The sequence below is a fragment of the Salarias fasciatus genome, chromosome 8 (genome assembly GCF_902148845.1).
Source record: "Salarias fasciatus chromosome 8, fSalaFa1.1, whole genome shotgun sequence".
NCBI lineage: Eukaryota > Metazoa > Chordata > Actinopteri > Blenniiformes > Blenniidae > Salarias > Salarias fasciatus.
In genome coordinates, this window is record NC_043752.1 from 18,420,788 (window position 1) to 18,439,482 (window position 18,695).

An 18,695-nucleotide genomic window follows, 5' to 3' on the forward strand; every position below is an offset into this window, starting at 1 on the left:
TCTCACATCCATCCAACTCCACACACACTTCATCCGTTCCAACGCAGCCCATAAACAAAAGTCCAAGCACAAATTACAATTTCTGACATTAACAAATGTATTTTTTAAGGCGTTTTACCTCATACAATGTATAAATTCTGACATGCTAAACTAATAGTATAACAGCAGTTTTTCTTCCAACTCCTGTGCCGAGAAAAACAAACGGAAACAAATAAAACGGCCGACCACACCCATCACTGACTTCAATCCAGAGAATATGGTCTGAAAATAACACAAGGTCTTCTAAAAACAAAGCAAAACTGACAAAACCTCTGGGAATCCTGATACAGGATCTTTACGTATAAAAAAATAACTGATAGTACAGTTGAAAATTAAATTCACAGTATTTTTTTTTATGATGCTAGCAGACACAAACGGTATTTTTCATCAAAAAGCTAAACACAAATGGTCCACAGCCATGATAAAAAGTTCCGACGATTCTCTTTTTAAATGTTAAAAAATAAAAATAAAATAAAGGAGACAAAGAAAACTTCAGTATCCTGTGAAAAAAGTCTTAATAATGGGGGGGGGGGAAAATGACAGTGAATCAGAAACCATGAAGCAAAGTATAGCAGGGAAATGTTCTCAAGTCTGTCCAGGGTTCAGGAGGAGGTATCAGTCAGCGATGCACTCGTTCACCAGCGTTTCCCTCCGTTGGTTTGAAAGAAGAAAGAGTTGAATTAAAAACGTTGCAGCTCTGTAGATATGGTGACATCTTTAACTTGATTCGTTCTCCGTGTTTGCTTTAGTTTTTTTCTTTTTCTTCTTCTTCCCTTTTTGTGTTCCTGCTTGGCTCCGGGCAGGCGGGTTTCGGTGATGGGATGTGAACAAGTTTTCAAGTCCTGAGTTCCACTGAGCAGCAGTTGAGATGTTTTAAGCTCCAGGCTTCGTTTCGGGTTCGTTACAAGTTATATATATTAATATTTCTCATCGTAAATGTCCGACAGGTTACAGTCTTCCTTTAAAACCGCAGTCAGGGGTTAGCGGCGCGTCAGACCGGACGCCGCCAAAATAATAAGAACAGTTTTTGCGCGTGAAAACACTTGAGTCGTGGTAAAAAGAGAGTTTAGTCGGCATGGAGAAGCACCACGGCGCAGGCGCCATTCCTCTGCTGTTAAAAACGGCGCTGATGGTCTGAAATCAAACGGAAACCCGTCAGGCTGGTGCACAGGGGCGGTTTACAGAGTGAGTGTGTGTGTGTGTGTGTGTGTGTGTGTGTGTGTGTGTGTGTGCTCACCGTCAGTACTTGAGGCAGCTGGAGGGTCCACTGGAGTTTTCACTGGACTGACTGTGGCCGCTCCCTGCAGGAACAGAGTGGAGACTTGAACCCGTGCGGACAGACGTCCGCCGGCGGGCGGCGCGGCGCGGCGCGGCGCCGTTACCTGTGAACCCGTTGACGAGGCGGTGGGACGAACCGCTGGCGGGCGAGGCGTGACGTGAGGGGGGGCGGGGGGCGCCGCCGTCGGCCTGATCCGTGCGGCGGCGTTTGTCCGGGGGGAACTCGTCGTGTTTGGAGTCTCTGGAGTCCGAGCGCCGTCGCTTGCGGCTCTCCCGCTCCTCGCCGCTGGCGGGGGCGGGGCTGCGCGGCTCCGAGTCGCTGTGGCGGTGCCGCCGCTTCTTCTTCTTCTTCTTCTTGGTGTCGGCGGCTCGGTCCGAGTCGGCGTCCGAGCTTCTGGCAGGAGGACAAGTGAAAACATGTTATTGACCACAAACACAACACAGCAGGAAGACGAGGGCGGCGCCGCTCACCCGCTGTCTCTGTCTTTGTCCTTGGATTTCTTCTTCTTCTTGCTCTTTTTGTGTTTCCTGGAGTGGCGTTCCTCGGCGCTGTCCTCCCTCTCCTTGTTTGCATAAGTGTCGCTCCTCCTGCGGTTCTCCTCCTCGGCGTCCGAGGCCCGGCCCGCCGGCGCCGGGGAGCCTTTGGGCGAGGAGCTCCTGTCCTTGGAGGCGTGAGCGTCCCTGTCCCGGCCGCCGCTCCGGTCCCTGGCGGGCCGGGAGTCGCGGCTGTCGTGGCGCCGCCTGCGGCCGCCGTGCGGGTCGCGGCGGTGGGAGTGGCCGTGCGGCCGCCGCTCGTGCTCCGCCTCCTCGCGGTGCCGGTAGTAGTGGTAGTGGTGGGAGCAGCGGTCGCGGTCGCGGTCCCGCGGGTGCTGGGCGGGCCGGTCCCAGCGCCGCTCCGCCTCGCGGTCTCGGTGGTGGCGGTCCGGAGGCGGCAGGCGGTCCCGGTAGGACCGGTGGTAGTGGTGGTCTCTGTAGTCCCGCCTGTATCGGTACCGGTCGCCGTCGCCGTCCCATTCGTGGCTTCTGTCCCTGTAGTGCCTCTCCCGGTCCCGGTCCCGGTCCCGGTCCCGGTCCCGGTCGTGGTGCCGTCTGTCTCGGTCTCGTGAGGACTGTCTCTCGCCGCCTCGGGAGCCGGTCTTGGACTGGTGCTGGTCCTTGGCGTCGGTCCGGGTCTCGGGCGCCGCCGTCGGCCCGTTGCAGTGCGGCAGACTCTTGACCTGCGCTTTGCTCTCGCCGGCCTTGGGCGGCGCGGCGGACGCCCCGGGGGAGCCCTGGGAGTCCTGCGAGCCGGCGGGGATGCTGGGTAAGGCCACAGGTTTGCCGTGATGCCCGGAGGAAGAGCAGGAGGAGGCGGGTTCCGTCGACGGGACGGGCTGGGAGGCGGCAGAGGCCGGAGGCGGCGGAGCTGCGGCGGCGGCGGAAGCAGCGTGGGGGGGCTGGGGTCCACACGGAGGGGAGAAGAGCTGGCCTTCAGCAGCAGCAGGAGCCGAGCTGGCCTGGGACGAGGACGGGCCGCGGCTCTCTCTGCTAGAAAACACAAACAAGCAAGTGAGCAGCGCTGTCCGAGCGGACCCGAGGGAACGGCGGCGCTCCGACAGCTCCGGAACTTACTGTGGTTGGCTGCAGTCGCTGCTTAATCCGTTGACGGGAGCAGCCGCCACCGAGGAGGAACTTCCTGGATTAAGACCAGAAACCTGAAAAGACACCATCGAGACACCATCATTCTCGTTTCCAGTGAAGGGAAGGATGCGCTCGGCTCCGCGGCTGAAGGCTGACCGCACCTTGTCCGGCCCGCCGTGTCCGTTCATCTTGTAGTGAGCTCCGTTCGGGGCGGACTTGGCGGCGCCGTACGACGGACCATATAATCCGTTACCGTTGTGATGCGCGACCGACTCCCCGTTGGTTTTTGGAAATGTGTCGAAGACGTCCCTCGGGGCGTTGCCGCCCCTCGGGTGAGCGTGGGGGAAGATGCCGTTACTGTCCAGATTGCCGCAGTTCTCCTGGTCCGACTCCTCCGAGGACTCCTGGCCGTACGGCACCAGGAACGCCGCGCCGTTCCCTCCGGGGTGGACGTCCCCGTTACTGCAGGACGTGCCGTTGACGTGGTTGAGCTGACGGGGGACGAAGTGAAGGTCTGAGGTAGACTGAGAGGAGGACAGAGCGCTGGAGGAGGAGCTGCTGGCGGAGGACTGCAGGCTGTACGAAGACGAGGACGAGGAGGAGGAGGAGGAGGAGGAGGAGGAGGAGGAGGAAGAGCAGGCCGGCCGGGTCGGTTTGCTCTGCCCGATGAAAAAAGAAAGCTTCTGCCGCTTGTCGTGGTCTGGGATGGCCGTGGGCCGGCTGATGGAGTGGGAGACGGAGGAGGCGGCCGGCCCGTGGCCCGGCTTCCCCATCCCGCCGCTGCTGGTGCTGGGCTTGGAGCTGCTGGGGAAGTCCCTCAGAGACCCGTTCCCGTTGATGTGGAGGGCGCCCTGCGGACAGGAGACAGCCGTCAGCCGCACGGCGCCGACACAGCCGGCTGCTGTCGGGTCGGAGAACCGGCAGTACCTTGTTCATGTGAGGAGGCAGCTGCGGCCCGATGAAGCCCACGCCGCCGCCGCCGCTGCCGTTGTTGCTGTGCACGGCGGCGTTGCTGCGCGGGATGACCACCGGCCGCGGAGACGACTGGCCAGAGATACCCGGGTTGTGATTCAAGTGGCTGTAGTCTCCGTTCTTCTTCCCATCGCCACACCTGAGGGAGAAACACAGAGCGGTTCTGCATTAAGCGCCGCCCCGAGGCAGAAAGACGGCCGACGCCGGCTCCAGGAACTCACTTGATGTAGAAAAGGAGGTAGGCCTGCTGGTTGAGGACAGTCCTGACGTCGCTGACGGACACGGAGGAGTCGTTCATCTGATACCACTGACCGTTACTCGCCTGCAGACACACAGGAGGGAGGGTTGACACGCCGTGGAGGTGCCGATGGAGCCGGGCCGGCGGCTCGGTCACTACCTTAATGTAGCAGAAGTAGTGTCCGGCGTGGCAGCTGAACCCGGAGTGGACCAGCACGGCGTACAGCCCGTACGGCTGGCTCTCCCCTTGAGACTGAGACATGAACGGCCGCAGGTCCAGGTACTCTGGATACTTCACTTCCTGTTCGCCGCAGACACACACAGCCGGTCAAGTTCAACGTTACAGGAAACACGGGAAGCCTTCCTGTCCGCGTGCGACCGTACCTTCGTGATTTTGCCTCCGCTGAAGTTCGCGAAGCGTTTGAGCGAGAGCGTCAGCACGTTGGAGCTGCGGTGGATTGTAAATCTCTTTGAGGCTGTGACCATTTTCTTGCACCTGAAGGAAGTAATTATTTTCGGTGAGCTGGGAAACCGCGGTCTGGACGAAAAATCAGCATCCTTTGATTTTTCAAGCGCGTGACTTACTTGGTACATTTGTAGGCGTTCTCCCCATCCAGCTGTTCGGGTTTGACAAACTGCTCCAGAGCCTTGGAGACACTGGAAGCCGTCTGCACGGAGAGAGAGAGAGAAATAAAACAAATTCAATGTCTAGGTCTGTTCTAAAGACAGGTCAGCCAAACAAGGACTGAAGAAGGACGTCCAGTTACCTTGATTTCTAGAGTGATGTCCAAAAAGGGCTCAAATGTGTCTGAAACTGCTTTGCAGTTTAAACATTTAACTGAAAAACACAAACGAGCGCGAAGCATTCAGCAACGTAGTAAAACATCAACATCGACCGTCGTTCCGAGGAGAGACGTGTGTAATGACGGCTCACCTCTGGACCGCAAGTACCCGCCAAACACTTGATGGATTAAAGTGGTTGCCTGCGTGTGCCTGTCCAATCTGCAGCAGAGATTAAAATGAAGAGAATAAATTCACCGGCTGTCCGAAGAACCCAACAAATACCTCCAGTGGAAAGAGAAAGCCACTTCATGAGAGTTTATAATGACAGCTAACAACTTATTACAGCTATTCCAGGAGAGACGGAGAGGGAGAGCAATTAGATCAGAGGCCACCTGTAACTACTGGATGAAAATTGAGGTGATGCTTCAAGTTGGAGGAGTCTCGTGAGAGCCGTTAGCCAGCCAGATGTACATTAAACCTGAACCGCTGGCGCTTCCAGTGGAAACTGCACGCAGCGTTTAATGCTGAATGTAGAAGATCCGAGTCTTACTTGGTTCCAGGCAAGCAGGACTTTTGCATAGCATCCACTGTGTACCGCAGGAACTCGTGCGCGTCCTCCTGGCTTCCAAAACGGAAGTGCTTTGCAATCCCTGCGAGAGGAGCGGAAAATAATGTTTCATATCAGAGCTTTGCAGCGATATATATATAAACCTTTTTCATCAGGTACAGAGAAACATGCACCGGAGCGGTTCCCTCCAAAATAAAAGGTAAACAGCTGCACAGCGCCTCCTACCTTTCATTTTACATCCTGACAAATGTCCACTTACTTTTGAGCTCATTGAGTACACCGATCGGCTTGATGACATTCCCAGAGTTGGCGTAAACCTGAACGATGTGGTTTTGCATGGTGCACATCATACAGAACCCCGGCTCGTGACCTGCGGCACGGACAGAGGGGCAAATGACCAAGCTGTGAAGTGAACCGATCGAGAAGTGTGTGTCATCTGCTGCATTAATGTAGGATAAAACCCACATGTTTTGGAGTGCTCCCGCGTCAGCATGTAGTTGACCAGAGGGGGGGTGTAGGAGAGACACTGAAGGGCCGAGTTGAGGAAACACGTGTTCCCCATGTTCTGCAGGCCTGCACCAATGCGATGAACCTGGGTCCACTTCAGGTTGAGCCGATCCGGAGGGAAGAGGACCTTCTGAGGCAGCTCAATTCCATCCCCATTGTTTATCCCTGGACACACAAAACCACATTTGGATTCGACACATTGCTTCTATATCAGATGATAACTGTGCATTAATAAATGTCTGTTAACAGTGATGTGAGGAGATTCCGAATTCTGAGCAATATAGAAACACATAACGGAATCTGTTTGCTGTTGTGTTTCTGCACAAACAGATTTAGACCGCTGGTCCTCGAATGAAAACACCGAATGCGTCACACCAGCTCAAGTGATTGATCATGCTCTCGCTTCAACACTGGTCAGGTTACATAACAAAATGAATGAAAGTAGAATGGAAGCAGCACCACAACACCCACAAAAACGGCTGTGTCACACTCATGCACAAAAATAGACTAGAAAGAAAGAAATACATTTCGTCAGTGAAGCTTGGTGCTGTGGACACATTTTAGTCACTGTAGTTCTTAGTTTGCTCACAAAAGTACATTACTCAACAACTTTTTGTATTCCTGATGCATTTGTATGAAAGTATTCGTGTAGGGGTAAAAACTAATAACTAGAGGAATCCTCCAGGGTAGAGTAGGAATGACAAATGGAGGGGAAGACACACGGCAACACTTGATCCAAACATCATGCAATATGTCTGAACAGCCACTATCCTTCAGTCTCCGCTCTGCTTTCAAACCACTGAACAGCTGAGAAAAGCCCGGCTGTTACCTTGCTCCTTGGGCCGTTCCACAGAGGAGGGTGTGCCGTTATAGACAGCAGCTCCAGGCGTCGGTCCCAGGCAGCCTGCCGGAGATCTCAGCCTCGGAGAGTCGCTGGGCATGGTGGGGCCCACTGCCCAGCTGCTGGGACAACTGCTGTCCATCCCCACGTCTCCACTGGCGATGGAGGGTCCGTTACACCCGACTGACTCGTGGTCAGACTTCTCTGAAGATTTGTCAACTATTGTCATTGTTCATAGCTGCAGAAACACAAAGAAGCACATCGGTTATGGAGGTTCTTCATTCCTCTTCATCAGAAACCAAAGTCCTGCACACTTTATCTTTGATCACTGAAGATTTAACTCTGTTAAAAAGGCAGTAAATTATGATCCTGATTCAGTCTTTTCACACTGGAACAATCACGTATACAACTGTCTCAAATGAAAGGCGGGATGGTTAGAATCTATTTCAAAAATGTTGTTGGCAAGTAAAACATGCAAAACAATATCAAAAACACACACACACACCACAACACCCGCCAAGAAGTTCCACTGCATGATAATACACTTATATTAAACAGACAAGGGGAAATTAGGTTGACTTGAATCCAACCTACAAGAGTGTAACTGTACATAAACAAGGCAACACTAAGTGTTTCACAAAGGCCGAGAAGTACGTAAAATTACATTAAAATCACACTAACAATACAACAAAACAAACGCCAGTTAAAGCGGGAAAAAATAGGAAATAGGAGTAATGTATGAGACGCTGCGGTAAACAGTGAGGTTTCCAGCCCCACTTTGAATAAAGGGGAAGTCTGAGCAGCCCTCTGGTGTTTGGGAACTTATAAACTGCTGCTCCGCTCAGGTTGGTTCTGGGTCATAGAGAAAACAAAGGTGAGAGGACAGAAGTGTGTTATTTATACATCCTCGGTTAGCAACTTACGTGTGCGATAATCGATAAACTCGTGAAAAAGCTCGTCACAGTCCAGAGCTGGGATTTGAAAAGGTCGGAAGCAGCAGCTGTTCCCTCCCACCTGCTCAGGCACGGCGCCTCGCATTGGCTAACGGGAGGCGGCGAGGCCTTTAACACGCAGCGCCGCTAAAACCTCCGTCAAACACGCAGCAAGCGAGTCCTCTCTGGCGCGGGGGAAGCGCCGGGCCGGGGAGAGGCAGGCCGGCCGGTCGGCCCCAGCCGAGCGCCCGGTGGAACCGGGACGAGACGCGCCGCGCGAGCCGTCACGGAATCCTCGTTCTCCATGGAAACGGAGGACGTCACAGTGCGAACACTTGCTAACGTGCGGCGGCGCCGCGGCTAATGCGGATGGCTACAGAGCGAGCTAGCTCGGCGCTGTGGACTTTGGCTGGCACCGCGCGGGGCGGCGGGCGCAGCTGCGGCCCAGCGGCTCGCGGTGACTGTTCGGGGGTCCGTTTTCACATCGGATAGATGTAGAAACATGCGGGGCCGAGTAACGGGGCGTCCGGCTCGGAGGGGGAAAGGAGGGGCTCGGCACCGGCGGCTTGTGTGTGCTCCCTGCGCCGCTCTCTCCGACATGACACACAGAACCGGTGTAAGACTACTACAGCTCATCCCGGCCGCCCGGACCCCTCCGCACACCGCGGCCGCCTCCCTAAAGCGACGCTCGACCGCCCCGGCGACGCGGCACTCACCTGGAATCTGTTATGAAGGCGTAAATAGCGGTTGTAAATCCATTCCTTATTTCCAGCGGGTGTCCGGCGGTGAACAATGACGTAGCTAATTGCCCCACGGGTACATCCGGGTACCTGAAATGAAACGCGCCTCCTGATTGGCTCGCGGCTCCGGGAGGAACGTGTTTCGGAAAGATCCGTCGCATGTGTACAAACCTCTGACCTCTGCAAGACGTGCAGCCCACATTAGTTTTTTTCCTTTTATTTTTTTAATTTTGTTTGTAAATTCTGCGCTGCAGTTCCCTCGATAAGTCTGAATAAATTACAATTTGCTGCATTTTTATTTTGAATAGTATATGAATAAAATTAAAATAATGAACATTTCTATAATCATTTTCTATCTACCTCAGATATAATCCAAAATTATATCACCTCATAGGGAAAAAAACCCATAAAATTAGGGTTGCAGAGTTTGACTGGAGTTGGCACTGGACTGGCGTTTTGATTCAATTCTAATACACCTGGAAATTCAATCACTGCTTCAACCATTGCTCGGCTTTCCCAGCCCCACTCCCTTATCCAACACGAGAAGCCTTAAATCCAGTTACATGGCTTGATTTAGGCCCATCCTTCTCGAGCAGCATGAACTTAGTTTAAAGCCCATACGTAATACAGTTACACACCTATAGGTTACACTCCTTGAGATGTACAAGGGTAGAAAATTATTCATACTAAAATATGTAGTATGATGTGATCAGAAGACTAAATTTGGTGCCCTGATACTCCACATGTGATCAAAAAACAATCAACCATAATACCATTGATGAATAAACTAATCAAAATTGATTTCATCAGTACAAAGGTCAGCCAATCAACAGAAATAACAAATGAACAATAGTCACACATTGCTTAAGAATGGCAATAAAAACACAATAAATAGACTTTATTGAACAGCTGCATGAAGGAAAATGTACCCTTCAACTCAGTATAACAAGACATTTAAATGTTCTCTCACTCACTCGCACACATCCACCCACCTCTCTGCCAATCATACCTAGTCAGCAAAACAAGATAAAGCAGTGAGTGAGTTCAAGTTCATCAAGTTGACGTTCTGTCAGGGTTTTTAAGGCTCAGGTGTCGTCCAGCTCGGGGAAACTGACTGTGAACTGGGAGCTCTGGAGCTGGCTGATCCGCTGCCTCAGCTGCATGATCTCCTCCTCCTGCTCCTCCACTCTTTTCTGCAAACCGTGGATCACCTGGAGGGGCAGAAAGTTCAGTTTTACGGCCAGCACAAGCATGCAGGAGGCACCTTCATTCAGTAGACAAAAACTTTCAAGACGTGTCCCGAGCCTGGGATCGAACCGGGAATCAAAATTCCACCAAGAAGAAATCCATGGATCTCAGAATACCCTGTCTTTGCTGCAGAAGAGTTCGCTCTGCAGCAGCTGGCCAGCCGTGGGCCGATCGCTGGGCTCTTTGCTCGTCAGCTTCCCGATGTACTTGGTCAGAACCGGCCATCTGTCGCTGAAAGAGTCCGGGATCTTCCCTTCCCTCAAATCCCCGAGGGTGCGGACCCGCTCCATCTCGGTCCCGAACGGCTGGAACATCTCGAGGGCCAGCACGCCGACGCTGTACATGTCTGACTGGAAGAGCAACGCCAACCGCAGTCACATTCAAATTCAGTCAAAGCGCTAAAATATCACATCAGCAAACTAAACGGATATAAATGACAAACCAGTTACAAACGATTAAATCACCTGTGATAAAAACTATAGTACAGATCGATGAAATCTTTACCTTTGAATCGTAATGCGAGCCGTTCAGCTGCTCTGGAGCTGCATAAACGAAGGTGCCAACACCAGTAGTATGGTTCAAATCTGCAAAACACGCATGTACCGGTAACTCAGAAGCAGATGGCGCCATCTTCTGGTCACAAGCCGACACAACATGTTATGAAAAAAAAGGAGGCCAGGCAGTGTGTTACCTGTGCCAGGAGAGGAGGCGTCCGCCCGGCCGTCCAGGATGATGTCTTTGCAGGCTAAGCCGAAGTCCCCGATGCGAACATGGCGGTCCTGACCGTGAAGGAAGATGTTCCTGGGCTGCAGAAGGAAACAAGCGGTGTGATAATGAGTCCCGGAACAGAGCAGTCATTACATCTAAAACATGAATTGTTTCATCTTTTTCCCCTAAAGGAGAGCAGATGGTAGCCAGCCCAGATCAGGAAGATTCCTCCGTCCTTAAAGGGTTTATTGAAGGTAATTAAGCTTCTATAAGAAATTTGGTGACAATAAATATACTTCCTCCTCTGTCAAAAAAAACAGAGAAGTGGCACAAAATTGTTCAGCAAACAGTGAGAGACCAGAGTGGGCGTGGCCGGTCCCCAGAAAAGGCCCCGCATGCAGCAACAAGTTATCAGCTGTGACAGGACAGCTGTGCGTCAAAGCTGGAGGCACAACTCTCAAACTCACGTGACGAAATCAGACTCAGAACTTTCAAAAACAACCACAAGCAGACGCGAGCCGCAGTCGGGAGTAGCTCTGATTGTCCCTCTTCACCACCGCTCGTGCTTCTGAGAAATGCGTGCGCATCCACAAACCAGAATAACCAGATGCGGATCATCACCGGGCTTCCGAGGCGCTAAAAGCACAATCAGACTGCGGCAATGTCTCGACACGCCGGCGGCGCGGCGGAGGAGCAGCGGCCGCCACGCTCCGGAGAGAGACGTGTGGCGGCCGACTCTGACAGCAGAGACTTCTACACGGCGGTGATGGACCAAGACGTGGGACGCATTCGAGACCTGGCTGAGAAGCACGGGAGCAACTCTCCCATTGAGGGAGAAGGCGGAACGGCTCGAGGCGTTTTTTGTAAGGTAAACACAACCATTAAAAAGAGAGAGAGAGAGAAAGGAGAACTTGGAAACTTCCTCAAACAGAAACTAACTTGAACGTACTACTCAGAGTATTTTACTATAACTGCTGATCACAAATATGACGCCGCAAAACTTTGGCTGATCCTTCAGTCCTCTTAAGTTGAATGAATCGGTGGCGATATGATGAGAACGGTGGCGCTTCACACTCTTCCTGTTCATCTCGCTCTACTTGTCTTCCTGTAGAACATTTCTACTTTTCCTCTTCATCTGGCTGCTTCTCACAGAAGACTGCAGAGCATGCAGAGCCTCCTGTCAGCTGGGGCAGATGCTGAGCTGAGGTTTGGACAAACACGCACCTGGTCGCACACACCAACGCCTGCTGGGCGAATCAATCCGTCAAAAAAAGGCACCACTATGTAATGAAACAGCTCATTACATGTTTTGACTGGAGCAGAGTAACTTCCTGTTTGAGGCGTAACCAGATGTGACCATAACCGGCTCATCAATGACACTAAAGGACATTTGTCTCGCCGTCGCTGTCGCAGGGACCAGCTGGGTCGTAACCCGCTCCACTTGCTAGTAACTCGCTGGCCAAACACCCCCGCTGCAGGGCCCAAACCGAATTCCAGATTCCACAGAGCTGTGATGGACGTGTGTCTGCAGGCCGAGGCATGCTTACGGCTGCTCTGCCAGCACGGGGCTGACGTGAACGCCAAGCTGGTGAGTCTATCCGGCGACTGCACGCCTCTTTTTGTGAAACTCGGAGTTTCAACTTTGAGTTGTGTAAAGGGCAGCGGTGCGAGTGGATTTGGTTGTGGATCATGCGTTTAACCTGTCGGTCTGTCTCTGCAGGTGGAGGGGAGCACTCATCAGACGGCGCTCCACGTGTCGGTGCGCCGCAGGGCTCTGCCTGCAGTCCACATCCTGACCAGCTACGGCGCCGACGTCCACGCTGTGGACAGCAGCGGGATGACGCCCCTGCACACCGCCGCCGCGATGTGCCACGAGGACATCATGAAGAGCCTGATTTCACACGAAGCCCGGGTCAACCAGGTGAGTCTGGAGGGAGGCGCTCGGCGGGCGGTCCTCGATCGTGTGTGTTCCGACTGTTCACGACTGTTTCCTGTCCAGAGGACGCTGCACTCTGGAGACACTCCTCTGCACGTCGCCGCGGTGACGGTGGCCCTCCGCACCCCCGACCCCCCAGAGGACCACCTCCGCTTCGTGTCCGCCCTGTTCGGCTGCGGAGCCGACCCGGACATCCTGAACCGGGCCGGGCTGAGTCCGCTGCACATGGCGTGCGTCACGGGCACGGAGGCGCTGGTGGACCTGCTGCTGCGGCACGGCGCCGACATCAACCGGCGGAGCGCAGCAGGAGAGAACTGCCTCTTCCTGTTCCTGAACCACCGGCCCAACGTGAAGAAGAAGTCGCTGCTGGTCAAGCTGCTCGGCCTGGTGACTCCGCTCGCCGTCTGCAGCCAGCAGGGCCGGCTGCCGGCGGCGCTGACCGAGCCCTGCTTCTCCCCGCAGAGGGACCGACTGCTCAGACTCACTCAGCAGCCAAAGAGGCTCAAGGACATCTGTAAGACTGTTATTTATCTGAAATATGTGGGGAAGCAGGACGATTTAAGAGAAGTGCTGCCCACGAAGTTACATGACTTTGTCTTCAATCAGTGGGAGAATATAGAAAACATTTATTTTGATACAAATAAAGAGGAGTTTTAGATTTTATACTGTTCTGTGTGAAACTGCGTTGAAATATTCACTATTTATTATTAAATCTCCTTTGTTGACCTGAAATCCAGCTGTCAGGACACTTTTCAGTAAACAGAGCCAAGGCACTTGTAATTTCACACCAGCATCACGAGCTCATCGAGTCTTACCTTCAGGTCTCTGTGCATGATTCCCCGGGAGTGGATGTAGTCCACTCCTTCAAGTATGTATCTCAGCAGGTTCAGAGTGTGTTCAGCGTCGACACGGCCGTAAGGACCTGGCAACAAAACCAAGTCTTTCAATAAAAACGACTCAGCAGAGGGCTGGAGTCACGCGCTCTGCGCTGAACGCTGACCTGTGGAAGACTCCTGGGGCCTGGCGTTCCTCTCGGAGATCCAGTCCTTCAGTGAGCGCTCGCACAGCTGCATCTGGATGTAGAGCATCAGGTGAAACTGCACCTCCTTGGAGGGCTTCGCCGCGCGTTTCTCCGCGCGCGGCGGACGCTCGTTGTCGTTCAGCGGCACGCTGCTCCGGCAGGACTCCTCCTCCAGCAGCAGGGAGGCGTCCAGGCTCATGGCGGGACACCGGGAGGCCTCCGGGGGGCCTCGCTGCCCCAGGAACACGCACGGGACGTAGTTCTCCGGGATGCGGCGCATGGTCTTGGGGCAGACCACCGGGCCCTGCTGGGCGGCGACCACGGCGGTGACCGGCGGCGAATCCCTCTGAGGAGCTCTGGCACTGACAGCAGCTTCTTGTCTGGCTCGGCTGAGGCTTTGGAAAACTATAGAGGAGCTGGAACCATTGCTGTCGAAGCTCTCATCAGAGCTGCAAATGCAGGAGGAAACAGACTAATTAAGCACTGTCCAGAAAACGTTGAGGGATTATTCTAAATCCCACTGCATTAATCCCACCTGTCGTGCTGTCCGGCAGACTCCAGAGCAGGAAGCAGCGTCTCTGGATCTGCAGAGAACACGGGTTAGCACAGTTTTGATCATTCACCGCCGCCGCCCTCATTTCAGGAGACGTGTTGAACACTCACAGGTGGCCGGCTGGACGTGCTCCATCCACGCAGTGTGGTAACCCACCACGTGGATGTGCTGCAGGCTGGACAACACCTTCACCTCTCTGAGAACCTAAACAGAAAGTAACATGATTCACCGCCTGATACACGGAGCCCGGCAGCGACCTGCTGGCCTCCGGACAGCGGATCACTCACCCTCATGCAGTCTTCTTTCGAGACTTTTTTGATCAGGATTTTCTTCATGGCGTAATACTGTCCATCCAGTTTGTTCAGCACCTAGAAGGTGTGTGAAAATTGATCAATTCACATCCGTCCTGAACAAAAATCTGCTTCACAAGCGCATAAACATAAACAACAGTTTATTACCTGAAAAACATTCCCATATGCCCCTTTTCCAAGTTTACAAATTTCCTCAAATTCACTGAGATATCGTGACGTCTGTGCCTGAAAGAGTTCGTCCTTCGGTCTGCAGCGAAGCGAAAACACAAACACATCAGAGACCAGAAGGATTCCTCAGAGTTCCCTTTAAAGACCACTCATTTACCTCAGGGTCAGGCTGTGTGAGCCTCCTAATCGCTGCTGGCCCTGCGAACAGACACAAACGAAACACAGCAGAAAAGACAGAAAATAAACTGCATCAGTCAGGAAACTGTGGAAACTCGGCTCTGAAGCAGACAGTTACGTGCAGCGCTGCTCTCCGCTCTCACCTGCGGAAACAAGGAGCTGCTGGCGGCGCTGAGCAGCTCCGTGAACGCCCGGTTGTGCTGCAGCCTGACGGTGCTGAACTCGTCGCTGATGGCCAGCGGCGACAGGAGGTTCATGGCGGCCAGACGCTGGCCAATGACTGCAGGAGGAAACAACGACACAATAGTTAAACACGGCAAAACCACACCTTTAAGGATGTCTCACAAACGCGTATGTTTCTATGAAATACCTTTGAAGAGCGTGCGCGAGCGAGCTGGGTTGCTCTCGTACAGGAAGCACAGGTGCTCCAGCAGGGAGCCGAACAGCAGGTGGTTGGGAATGACGGAGGTGAAGTCCTGGATGGACGAGCTGTGTCTGCCAGCCACCAGCACCTCGTGGTTATTTTCTGCATCTGAAGCTGAAATCAGAAAAAAACGGAGGAAAAGAATAAGTTGAGAAAAAAATATAAGTATTTAAAATGATATGACTTATATATATATTACACAACAAAACAATCTTATTTATAAATCCATCCTCAGCCTTTTTAAACATTTAACGCAGGGCTCTCATGAAAAACAGATCCTGTAATTTCAATGGGACTCACCTCGATACAAGTTCAATAAAAAAGGTTAAAAGTGAGCGGATGAGCCTGAACAGATCATCAATATGAAACAACACGTTCTTCTTACCTTCTTCAATAAATTTATCAATCATCTGAACAATGTTTTTCTCTCCTAGGTCCATTGTGAGGTGTGTGAATCCTGCCGATCGGGTGTCATGCCGTCACAGCTATTCGAGAATTTTTACTATCGATGTGAAAGCAATCATCTTGTTTTTGCATCGGGGGGGGCGTGCGCCGCAGCAACGCTTATCTGCCATGGCCAGCGGACTCGAGGCCCCTCCACCTACCACACAGCAGCCACAGGGCTCTGCTCCGCTTCCCCCTAGTCTCTGTTCTGCTATTATTCAGCAGGATGTGTGCGGTGACATCTTGACTCAAGAATTATTAACAATCTGACTTCATCTCACATCCTGACCGTTTCAAACCATCTACACACACAGACGTGAGGATTTCAGCTCAACTATTTTAAGCTTTTCCTCAAAAAGTAGTTTAGGTTGAAAGTATTTTGAGATTTTTAAGTCATTTCATATATCTACACTCTCATACGTCTATGCTGAGGGCTATCATGCACATTTCAATGAATGGACCGGATGAGAAACCTGCCAATAAAGCCACAGCTCCAAAGAAACTGGAAAATGTTTTAAATTAAAATGACAAAGGAAAAATCTGTTTTATCTATTTTGATTTTGGAAACAAATGAAGAACAAAAAACAAAACAAAACAAAAAAAAAAACAACAACACCATAAGACATGAAATGTATTGCAAACCTGCAGAAGATGGTTTTACACTTTCAAATAAAATATCGTATTTTTCACAATGTGATGGTCGAGAGGGAAAGTGAGAGGGAGAAAGCAAGAAAGCTTGAGAAAGAACTAGAAAGAAGGAGAAAGATCTAGTGGACAGGAAGAGGGGCGATGACCTGATTAGCCTCTGCCCCACCCAGCGGGGCTGCACTGAGAGAGGTTCACTGAGACGACAGTGGTCACTTTTTACCAAGGACTGACTGATACGTCGGCCAGCCGATATATTGGGTCGATATTTGAGTTTTTTAGTTGTATCTGTATCGCACACACTTTAAAAATGCATGTAATTAAACTGTAATGCACATGTAATTACACTCTAAAACATGTCATTATGCTGTAACATGCATGTAATTACACTATAAAACATAATTACATTGTAACACGCATAAAATTACACTGTAACGCGCATGTAATTAAACCGTAACACGCATATAATTACTTTGCAACGTGCATGTCATTACACTGTAACACGCATTGTATTTACAATTAAAAACGCATGCAATTACGCTGTAATGCGCATGTAATCATTATGATTTCAAACAAATGCAATTACATTGCAATGCGCATATATTTACACTAACACGCATGTTATTACGCTGTAACATGCATGCAACTACACTGTAACATACTTGTTATTACACTGTAACGCACATGTAATTACGCTTTAAAACGCACGTAGTTACGCTTTCACATGCATGTCATACCTTAAAAGGCATGTAATTACACTGTAACATGCATGTAATTACACTAACGTAACATGAAATACATTAAAACCACTAACTGCAGCTTTCAAACTTGTGACTGCAGCATTAAAACCACTAATTACAGCATTACAACTATGAACCACAGCGTTACAACCAATAACTACAGCAATAAAATCATGAATTACAACAATAACACCATGAACATTAAAACTAAGGATAGACCGATACATCAGCCGGCCGATATATCGGGCCGATATTTGAGTTTTTTTACTTGTATCGGCATTGGCCGATACGCGCGAGGATTCGCAGATTTCTTTTTCATTTTAATGATACCTAAATATTTGTTTTAATTGATTTCATAGACATTATTTGAATTTTTAAAAGCACCAAACACTTTCTGTTCATTTTAAAGCATGTTGCGCAAAGTTGAACAAATCTGTTATGATTTTTTACTGTTTAATAAATGTTTATTTTAAGCTTCAGACCTGTAGTATTTGTTATTGTGTCATTTTTTGATGTAAATTGAGGAAGCAAAAGCAGTATTGTCCCACAGTATCAGCTCATGAAAATCGGCAGTCCATAATCGGCCAACGCCTGAGGGTGATGGAAAAAAATTGGTATGGGCATCAGCGCTAAAAAACCCATTTCAGTCTGTCCCTACTTTTTACTTCAACTGTAAACTAAATTCATGCTTGTATTTGAAGGGAAGAGGGGTCCAGACTTCTGGTCATACTGTGACTTCCTGTTGGATCATTTTATGAGTGGATTTGTCAGAACTTTTAACAATTTCACCCTGAAAAATCTGGGGTAATTGTTTCCGGGAAAGGTTAAGGTTAAAGGTCAGGGCTCATCTTGACTCCAGTCTTTCAAGCTGGCAGTGTGTTTAGAGGTCTGAGTTAAGAATCTGTGAAGCAGCTGAAATTCATCCATCATAAGGAGGGTGGAGCACATCCTGCTCCCACCGCCTGTGAGCCAAAGGATCCACTTCAGACTCTCACTTCTCGTTCCTACGCTCCTGGCGGGCCTCACTCGCTGAGTTTCATTGCATTTCATCAGAGCACTGTGCGCTGCCGTGTGTCTGCAGGCTGAACGTGTCCCAGGAGGAAGCAGTGTGAGCAGGGTTCACAGTCAGGCAGCAGGGTGGAGCTACAGGAGGTGTTTTCACACGCTGTTTATTCACTTCTTCTGTGGTTATTTGAGATTGTGTGTGTCTGAATGGGGGGTTAAAAATCACAGGACACTAAAACACTGAATGAAGAAGTGGATTTAAGAGTTCCCAGAGTTTAAAACTTTTAGAAAAAGTACTTTTAATGTGTTTTATATTGCGACTCGTGGTAGGATGTGACATCCAGATAATAATAAAAAGGATTTCTGCAGGGTCCGCCTCGCTTTATTGTATAACCGGTGTATGAGTTAATGTTTAACCGCGGCCGGGGACATTAAAAATAGCAGCAGCGGGTAAAGTGATCTTACTGTCGAAGTGAACCTCGTCGTCGTCCTCGCTGGCTAAACTGGCCAGGGTGATGAAGCCGCGAGCCCCCTCCGAGCTGCCAGAACATTCCTCCGCCCGCAGAGCCCCGCTCTCCCCGCGGAGCCTCAACATGACACCGGCTCGAGCGATCCGAACACACCGGGCCAGCTATCCCATGCCTCCGCCCCGACCCGCTCGGCGAATCTCGGTCGGTCAAAAAGCGAGGTGGTGAAGTGTTAGAGAAGAAAACCTCCGAGCGAAGGGGCTCTCCCTCCGTCCACCCAGCGGGCGGCCATGATTGAACAGTCAGGGACCGTCTGACAATGTACGCACAC

The 18,695-nt window shown here is 51.1% G+C and overlaps 3 protein-coding genes across 6 annotated transcripts; 1 reads left to right on the plus strand and 2 right to left on the minus strand.

Annotated features, from left to right (window-relative positions):
• Positions 1 to 73: 73 nt before the first annotated feature.
• Positions 74 to 8,773, minus strand: usp42 (ubiquitin specific peptidase 42). Of its 3 annotated transcripts, none has more exons than XM_030097353.1 (18): positions 8,494 to 8,773; positions 6,834 to 7,083; positions 5,963 to 6,169; positions 5,757 to 5,867; positions 5,480 to 5,579; positions 5,081 to 5,148; positions 4,914 to 4,984; positions 4,732 to 4,814; positions 4,531 to 4,642; positions 4,307 to 4,447; positions 4,131 to 4,231; positions 3,865 to 4,048; positions 3,099 to 3,788; positions 2,929 to 3,011; positions 1,789 to 2,841; positions 1,422 to 1,711; positions 1,277 to 1,340; positions 74 to 1,173 (listed from the first exon to the last, which is right to left on the minus strand). In XM_030097353.1, the coding sequence occupies exons 2-17, from the start codon at positions 7,072 to 7,074 to the stop codon at positions 1,279 to 1,281; spliced, it is 3,597 nt and encodes a 1,198-aa protein (XP_029953213.1). In that variant the 5' UTR covers positions 7,075 to 7,083; positions 8,494 to 8,773; the 3' UTR covers positions 74 to 1,173; positions 1,277 to 1,278. The 3 variants fall into 3 exon arrangements, with proteins under 3 accessions (XP_029953213.1, XP_029953212.1, XP_029953211.1); XM_030097352.1 differs by having other exon boundaries at positions 1,422 to 1,708; positions 1,789 to 2,844; XM_030097351.1 differs by having other exon boundaries at positions 1,789 to 2,844; positions 8,494 to 8,771.
• Positions 8,774 to 9,381: 608 nt separating this feature from the next.
• Positions 9,382 to 18,647, minus strand: eif2ak1 (eukaryotic translation initiation factor 2-alpha kinase 1). 2 transcript variants are annotated; one of them, XM_030097355.1, is made up of 14 exons: positions 18,363 to 18,647; positions 15,010 to 15,177; positions 14,783 to 14,919; positions 14,620 to 14,660; positions 14,442 to 14,541; positions 14,271 to 14,351; positions 14,094 to 14,187; positions 13,966 to 14,014; positions 13,410 to 13,879; positions 13,225 to 13,331; positions 10,457 to 10,571; positions 10,270 to 10,349; positions 9,882 to 10,115; positions 9,382 to 9,728 (listed from the first exon to the last, which is right to left on the minus strand). In XM_030097355.1, exons 1-14 carry the CDS (start codon positions 18,490 to 18,492, stop codon positions 9,603 to 9,605), a joined length of 1,932 nt encoding a protein of 643 aa, XP_029953215.1. In that variant the 5' UTR covers positions 18,493 to 18,647; the 3' UTR covers positions 9,382 to 9,602. The 2 variants fall into 2 exon arrangements, with proteins under 2 accessions (XP_029953215.1, XP_029953217.1); XM_030097357.1 differs by lacking the exon at positions 18,363 to 18,647 and adding an exon at positions 15,449 to 15,606.
• On the plus strand, positions 10,882 to 13,072 carry LOC115392772 (ankyrin repeat domain-containing protein 61-like). Its single transcript, XM_030097358.1, has 5 exons — positions 10,882 to 11,341; positions 11,585 to 11,679; positions 11,887 to 12,061; positions 12,194 to 12,394; positions 12,473 to 13,072. Exons 1-5 carry the CDS (start codon positions 11,135 to 11,137, stop codon positions 13,064 to 13,066), a joined length of 1,272 nt encoding a protein of 423 aa, XP_029953218.1. The 5' UTR covers positions 10,882 to 11,134; the 3' UTR covers positions 13,067 to 13,072.
• Positions 18,648 to 18,695: the final 48 nt, after the last annotated feature.